The sequence below is a fragment of the Myotis davidii genome, unplaced genomic scaffold (genome assembly GCF_000327345.1).
Source record: "Myotis davidii unplaced genomic scaffold, ASM32734v1 scaffold172, whole genome shotgun sequence".
Classification (NCBI taxonomy): Eukaryota; Metazoa; Chordata; class Mammalia; order Chiroptera; family Vespertilionidae; genus Myotis; species Myotis davidii.
The window spans coordinates 2497448-2505905 of record NW_006284343.1 but is presented as its reverse complement, the minus strand read 5'-3'; the positions used below and the strand labels follow the sequence as shown (position 1 = coordinate 2505905).

General features: G+C 47.3%; 1 protein-coding gene across 3 annotated transcripts in view; it reads left to right on the top strand.

The window, feature by feature from the left end:
- Positions 1–8458, top strand: part of SLC39A11 (solute carrier family 39 member 11) — a 176324-nt gene that overhangs the window by 18612 nt on the left and 149254 nt on the right. Inside the window, exon 1 of one of the 3 annotated variants that reach the window (XM_015570616.1) lies at positions 3366–3440. The exons of the other annotated variants lie outside the window; for them this stretch is intronic. Within the exon in view, the coding sequence (XP_015426102.1) occupies positions 3384–3440 (57 nt within the window). The 5' untranslated portion in view covers positions 3366–3383. Of the gene's footprint in view, positions 1–3365; positions 3441–8458 lie in introns of those variants that run through there. 3 annotated transcript variants of the gene reach the window in all.

Here is an 8458-nt window from a genome sequence, read left to right as displayed (position 1 = left end):
GGTACATGCCCTTGACTGGGAATTGAAACCATGTTTCTTCAGTCTGAGGGCCGACACTCTAGCCACTGAGCCAAACCGGCCAGGGCAGGCGGCCTTGACTTCTAATCCCACATCTGCCTTTGGCTCGGGGGCCCTCTTTCCCCAGACTGGCCCAACAGCTGACAGAAAAGAACCCCAGGCCCCCGGAGCTTCAGGACTTACCTGTGCACAGATTTTGTTCTTTCCCTTCCTGTAGCGTCTCTTTGGAAACCTCTCCGTTTCTGAAGCTCTGGTCTTCGTGTGAAGAAATGAGCCACGACAGCCCTGGGGGCTAAGTGAGTTAGTTCCCCAGGCCGGTGGAAAAAATTTATATCTGTTAAATGCACAGACAAGGGGAAAACAGATTAGTATCGTATTTAAGGCAGGAGGAAGGGGCACAGAGTCATCGCCTGTGTCCAGGCTGTAAATAGATTACCGGTTTGAATTTGCGGAGCCCTTTGCAATTATGCATGAAGACATCCATGGGTGGGGGCGTCCGTAAGCTGACTGCAGGGAACACTTGCATCTGATGGGCTCATGAGCCCCAGATATTATTAGGTGACATTGGTTTGTTGCTTTATATTTTCCAAAGCACGCTCCCATCCATCACCTCACCCCACCCTCGGTGATCCCGTAGCTGTAGGTTTTCATTATTTGCATATGATGGATGAGGGCTGCGCTGTGTTCCAGGATGGACTCCTTTGTCTTACCTGCCATGGGATGTAAGGCGGTGGGGAAAAGAAGCGGCCCCCCATGGTCCTCTTGCACCCTCCCCCCACCCCTCGGTGGCAGGCACTGTTTTAGACTCTGGGGCTAAAACGCTGTAAACAGTGAACAGAGATTCCTGTCCTCGCGGACTGCCATTCTAGCAGAGAGTCATGTGATAAGCAACCTGTACAATAAAACACACAGCATGTCAGACAGAGGTAAGTGTGATGGAGAACCATAAGGAGATGGAGGAGGAGAGAGAGTGCGTCCTGGCAGGGGTGGGAGTTCTGGGTATTGCGATCCTAAGAGGAGTGAATCAGTAAAGGTGCTAGGAAGGCACTCCTGACGTGTGGGAGGCTCACAATACTTTTTTTTTTTTTATGTAGTGAACAAATAAATGTTCAAATGGGTAGATGGATGAATGGAGGATGAATGGGTGGATATGGATGGATGAATGGAGATGGATGGATGATGGATGGGGAGATATGGATGGATGGGTGGGTGGTTGGATAGATATGGATGTATGGAAGGATGGATATGAATGGGTGGGTGGATGGATGAATATCGATGGATGAATGGATATGGATGGATGAATGGAGATGGATGGATATGGATGGGTGAATGGAGATGGATGGATGGATATGGATGAATGAATGGAGATGGATGGATGGATAGATATGGATGGATGGATGGATGGATGGATGGATGGATAGATATGGATGGATGGATGGGTATAGATGGATGAATGGATATGGATGGATGGATATGAATGGATGGATAGATGGGTTGATATGGATGGATGCATGCATGCATACATGCATGGATGATGGGTGGAAGGAGATGGATGGATGGGTGAATAGATGGATATAAAGGATGAATGGAGGTGGATAGATGGATATGGATGGCTAGATGGATGGATGATGGGTAGATGGATGGATGATGGATGGAAGGAGATGTATGGAAGGAAGAGGCGGATGAGTCCTACTCTCTATAAGTCTGTGCCCTTTCTGAGGGCCTTAGTATATCTGAATATTTTCACACTCCCCCACCCCTTATCATGAATCAGTGCAGAGCACCCTAAGTGGGACCTCATCTCCTGTGGCCCCTGGAGGGGGTAGCCCCTCCCTGCTGGAGAGAGCCAGCACCCAACAGGCTGGGGCAGGACTGCTCCTGCTGCTGTGTAGGTGGCGTTGCGGAGTAGATTGGCGAAGGGAGAGTCTGCCTTATCGCTATTCCACCTTGGCCTTCTTATCACGGACCCAGTTCCCAAAGCCTCGGGGGGTTGCCTGCTGCATCTGCCTGGGAACGTGGCCGAGTTTTCTCCTTAAAGATACGGAACATCTCGTTTCCCCACCGTAGCCCACCTTGACAAGCACCTGTAGCTCTGCATGCTTATTCTGTGTAGCTGTTGTCTGTGGACTCCAATTGCTTGCTCTCTTCTTCCTTCCCAAACTAGACGCATCTAGAAGGCAGGGGCTGTCTTGCTCACTGTTGAGCATCGGCCCCCAGCACAGGGATTGGAACAGAGTGGACATTTGGGAATATTTTTTGAAGTTCGTGTCGAATGAGTGTGGTGTTTGCGACAGAGGTTTCCTTGGGGTTGGCTGCCTGTAAGCCTGCCCAGTTTCTCCGGAGCTTGTGTGCGCACTGGTGTCCGTCCCTGGGACATCAGAACGAAATCTCAGCCAGCAGGCAGCAAGAAAGCCCTCCCCACTGAGTCGATAAGGAAGCCGGTCCTTCTGGTTCTCCCAATGAAGGAAGAAACTAATTGAATGTAAGCTCATTATATCTCCGAAGCATAATTTCCCCAATTATGATGGACGTCACAGGATGTGGTCATGCCAGGAAATGTCTCAATCTGTCAGCGGCTGGGGTGAGCCAAGGGCAGGGGCATTGGGCCCCCAGGGGCGGGGTCTTTTTCTGGTGGACACGTGCTCTGCTGTTCTGATGAGCCCTGGAGACACCTTGCTTGGGTTTGATCCTGGTTTCTCAGCTGGTTAGTTGGGTGAGCTGGGGCTCGTTCCTTAGACTGTGTAAGCCTCAGTTTCCTCATCTGTAAAGTGGAGATAATTGTCTCCTTTACAGAGTTGTGCAGGCAAATAAGTGTATTTGGAGCACTTAGCGTAGTGGTCGCCACTTAGTAAATGCCCGATACATCTCTTTTTTAAAGAAATATGTTTTTATTGATTTCAGAGAGGAAGGGAGATGGAGAGAGAGAGAGAGACAGAAACATCAGTGATGAAAGAGAATCATTGATCTGCTGCCTCCTGCATGGCCCACACCCCACTGGGAATTGAGCTCACAACCCCGGGCATGTGTCCTGACCAGGAATCAAATCTGGGACCCTTCTGTCCATAGGCTGATGCTCTATCCACTGAGCAAAACCAGCTAGAACCCCGATACATCTTGATTATTGCCTGACATCAAGGGAAATACGGTGTAGGACACACGAGGACTCGGGTTGGTGTAAGTCAGTGAACTTGGGTATTATGGTTTTAGATCCCTCTTAGTCATCCCCAATTGATTGTCTTTTCCACTTGACCTTCTATGTACTTCCTTGTTTATGTATAATTTAAAAGAATGGAATCACACTGCACATGATGTTTGAAAACATGTTCCTTCCCTTCATAGGACCTGAAGTCTTTCTTATTTGGTGAATGCGTGGCACTTCATCACACAAACTGGCCACCATACTGGTTTTCACCTTTATTGAGGTACAACTGGGTTACACTAAAGTGCACCCGTGACCGTGATATTTTTCACTAATGACTTTTGTTGGGTACTTAAGTTGGGCTCTATATTTTGAATCATGGTTTATATTTATCCGGGTAAGAGAGACACCATCTAGGAAGAGCAAATGTTCATAAAAGGCTTACACGGGGGGGGGGAAAAAAAGCAGCCGCTCCACCCCCATGGTCCCATCCTCTTTTCTGGAAGTAACCATTTGTCCGTCGCTTGAGAAAATTTCCCCCACATTTCTAAATAACGTTATCCTGCAATCCCTTGATTTGGAAACCCGTGCCCTTCGGCTCTGGCGAGTGCTGCTTTATGTCCCTTTAATAGTTCCCCCCGCGGGTCCTCTGTTCTCCCTTTATTAGTCTTATTAGTTGGCTCTTGGACTTCCTGGCCCGAGCCTCTCATTTTCCTCCCTTTTTGCTTGTTATTTCATAATCGCTCTGCTGTTGAGTTCTGCATGGTGGGAAATCGCATTGACTTTAACTCCATAAAAAGAGCCAATGTTTCTTTTTTTGTTGTTTTCTTGGTTTCAATTTTTGAAAAGTCTTGTTTTGCCTGTTTTCCCCCTCCAGCATTCTGGCCTTTTCCATAGATTTCTTTCATGCATTCCTATCCCTCTCCCATTAATAACTGTTGTTGTTTTTTTTCTCTTTATAAGTGTTCCCTCCCTGAATTCCTGGGGTTCCTTCTGAAACGCTTCATTTTTCCTGTTCGGTTATTTTCTCTCATAGCATTTGCTCTAGTAACAGTCAGGAACTAGAGACGTTTAGTATCTGGCATTTATAGAGTCTTCAGGCCAGTTTTTGTGCTATGTACAGACAGTCCTCAGGTTACATCTGACTCAACGTATGTCGTTTTGTGGTTATGTCGCCACCTCCCATTTATTTATTAAAAAAAAAAGTTCGGTCATTTCGACGTACGTACATATGTGCTTTATGCTTTTTACTATTTATTTACCACAAGTAAAGGTCAGGAATTGTTATCTTTCTTTTAATTTTTTTTTTACTGTTTCACTTCATTACTGCTGTGTATGCTCCACGTGAGTGACGGAGGTGCTTATGTAGGTGGGTTCTGACTGACGGCGAAAATCGAGTTATGTCGTGCCATAGGAATGGATCTCCGACGTTACCCGAGGACCTGCTGTATTTTATATGCTGTTACACCTCGTCCTTGTAAGGACTCTAGGCGATGAGCATCACCTTGGGAAGGTCAGAAGGTCAAGAGCAGGGACTCAAGAGCCACCCTGGCTGGGATTGGATCTTGGCTGTGCTGCTTGCTAACTGTATGGCTTAGTGCATTACTTAACCGCTCTGTGCCTCAATTTCCCCATAGGTGAAGTCGGGGTAACATGCCTGACCCTTAATGTTAGGAGGATTAAGAAAGTTCTGGCACATGGTCATTCTTTATGTAAAGGTTATTATTGTGATTAACTTCATTTTACATACGAGCGCCACCGTTTCTATTATTATTTCCATTTTCCTTATGAAGAAACTAGAGGTCCGATGCACGAAAATTCATGCAGTAGAAGGCTTTCCTCCCCCGGCTGCCGGCACTGGCTTCCCTCCGGCACCCGGACCTGTGCTGACTTCTCCCAGGCTGCCCACAGGGACCAGGGACCAGGCTGGCTCTCCCCCCGCCCCCCCACCCTGGCTTACTACCCTTTATTATTATAGATAGCAGCCCTGGAGAGATGATTCTCTCACCCAGGGTCTCCCGCTGGGAGCCTGAAGTGGGGGAGCTTAGATCTGAGGTAGGTAGCCATGCCTTCTACCCACTGTGATGTATCACCACTGAGCCATGCTGGCCGGGCTGTAGTCCCTTGTTGAGATTGTATCCCATCACTCTGACCTCTTGCCCTCCGTCTCCCAAGGATCCCTGCCACCAAATTGATGGGTGTCACCTGCGTCCCTCAGGTGAGTGAGGACAGAAAACACTTTGACAATCCCTGTCTTCATGAGGGTGAAAATGAAACATGACTTTATCTGAGATAAAATCCTTCTCCTTAACCATGGAGATCCTGAGCCGAAAGAGTCACAAAGCGAGTGGTTTGGCGGTTTGTCACCTCTCTCGAGGGAGATCAGCGAAGCGGGGTAAACGCTGCTCTTCCCAGGTGTTTGAGTTTCTTCTCAATGGGCTCACTCTTCTCGCCTCCTTCACATGTTAGCAGGGGCTGTTTCCTTAGCAGCCAGATCGGGGACAGATTGGATCAGCATGAGTGGGTGGTGGTGTTGGGTGGGGAGGGCTTGACCAGCTGGTGCAGTTGTCTGTCAACAGGCCGAAGTTGAGAGGGTGCTGATGGATTGGTGGCTGGGTGCCACGGAGAGGTTGCTCTGGGCAATGTCATGTTCTCACTCTCTTGGTGACCAGCTGTGAAAATGGTGTCTCCCCCACCCCCCCTTTTTTTAGTCTGCATGGAGTTAACGGTTTTGGCTTCTAACTAGTGTGAACCTACCTTGCAAGGCCTGAAGTCATTATAATTAGTATACTGCCCCTCTCCGTCATTCAAACAGCGGGTCTTTGGAAGAGGAATGGCAAGCTCCACAAAGAGTCTAAATGGTATTTGACGTTCCTACTTTAGGTGTAGCTGCCATCATTGCCAATGGTGCTCCAGTCCAGGTGGACATCTCACAGACGAGAGCTGCTGAGTAGATACTTCCTGAGTTGAGTTGCACTTGGGAAAGGGAAGTCAGGTTTGGACCTGGACTGGACTTGATGGCTAACTCGTTTTTAGCCCTTTTCCTTTGTTTTCGCAGAGGAAGTTAGAATTCGCTTGTTGGTCAGTATATATCTAAAGCCTAGGTATGTCTTGGGTGATGGTCCTTTCTTTAGGGAACTCAGTATGGGCAGGGGCCTCACCAGCAAAGACCTGAGGCCACTGAGAGTGGATGCTGAGGTCCTTTGGCATAGGGTTTCTATGCTTGTCTAACACCGCAGACACTTAGCATTTAAGAATGGCTCCTTTCTTTCCAGACCACGTGCAGCTGTCAAGAGCTCTTCCCCATGTTTTCTCCAATGTTCTTTCTTTACAGCGTTGCCATCTCCTTACATGGAATGACCACGGCCTTTCTCATCTGTGGTTTCGGTGCCTTCTCTATTGATCATATCACACATCTCTACAGTCTCTCTTATGGTGTGTAGCCAGGCCCTCAAAGGTGAGAGCCAGATCAGCTTTTGTATCCCTCTTCCTCCCTCTCCGCCCCCTAGAATCCAGCATAATGTTGATCGAGCTGTAGGCACAAATTCAGTACCTATTAATTGACTTTTACAAATTAATTTTATATCTGATTCAGAGGCCAAATTAGATACATTACTCGGCTTCTGTACTTTTCAGAGTAATTATTGCCTTGATTTGTATGGATTGCAAGTTTGTGCCTCCTCCTTAATTATACATTGGCCTTGGGGGCAGAGTCCACGTTCATTTGCTTCAACAAACATTGACGGAGGACCCACCCGAGCAGCCTCTGTGTTTTGAACTCTGTGTTCCTGTCTCTGTAGACTTGCATGCACCTTGTCCGTAGAGACAGTGTCATTGAGTAACAGATACTGAAGCTCAGTGTGTTGCTAGTGATCAGAGCGCAATGCATTTCTCTCCCTGTTTTATTAAGAGGGAAATTTTGTTTTGCGGCTTGGATTTTCTTCTACTTTTATGCTGTCATTACTATCATAAAAGAAATGCTTAACTGCCCCCATCATGCCTGAACATGAGGCTGTATTCCTTCAGGAACTCTTCACCAATTCATTTATATTTGCAGAGCTGAAATTGCCCCCAAATGAGCACTTAAGCAGAAATGAGAAGGTTTGCGTGCCGTAGGCTAGAGAATTAGCTGATCGTCCCTGATTATTCTGTGCTGGTACCGCTGACACCAGAGGGAAATTAATAGCATTTTTGAAGTATGGCTCCCAGTGGTATTTTGCACGGTATTTTGAGAAAAAGGAGCATAGGTTTGGGGAATTACCGAAGGGAAAGGGGGGATTTTCTCTCAGAGCTTTTAAATATCTGCTGATTTTAAGTGTCTTCTCCAGTCCCTTTCAATATTCTGGTGTCAAGGCTGTGATTTAGGTGGTTTCAACAAAAACACACCATTCGGTGAGGGCCTGTGTCAGGGGGTGGGAGCGGGCTGGGAGAGGTCAATGGGGGAAAAAGGAGACGTGTGTAATACTTTCATCAATAAAGAATTTAAAAAAGCAACTACAAACAAACAAAAAACCTAAAAACACACCATTCAGGTGGGTGTCTCATTATCAGGCAGAAAAACATTTCTGGAAATTGAGTTCTTATATGTGGCAGCGTTTCCCCCTTTGAATTTTCTCTGTGAAATCAGGGTCTTGTAACCATTTAAAAATTGTATTACAACCCTAGTTGGTATGGCTCAGTGGATAGAGCGTCGGCCTGCAGACTGAAGGGTCTCAGGTTTGATTCTGGTCAAGGGCACATGCCTGGGTTGCGGGCTTGATCCCCAGTGCGGGGTGTGCAGGAGGCAGCCAATCAATGATTCTCTCTCATCATTGATGTTTCTCTCCCTTTCCCTTACTCTCTGAAATCAATAAAAATACATATTTAAAAAAATTACATACATATATGCATAATCCATAGACTCTGACAACAGTGTAGTGATTGCCAGAGGCAAGGAGGAGCCGGGTTGAGGTAGGCAAGAGGGGGGTTGGGGAGAGGTGAGAATGGAGACATCAAAAGTCCGGTTGTTCTGCCGGGTCTATAACAGAAGCCGGAGTCTACTGATCTTCCCCACCCGATTCCGGCCGCTCAGCCATTTTAACTGTTTCTTCAGCGTTTGGTCTCCACAAATCTCAATTGTATGCACAACTTTGCCACCTCGTGACTTGTCCAGCCGCAGACATCTCTTATGACTTTCTGACGTCCTGACGCATGTTACAGCATGGGTCAGCCTCGAAAGCAGGACACTCCGCAGAAACGATCCAGACACAAAGGGATGAATACTGTATTATCCACTTACACGAACGCTCGAGAATAGGCAAG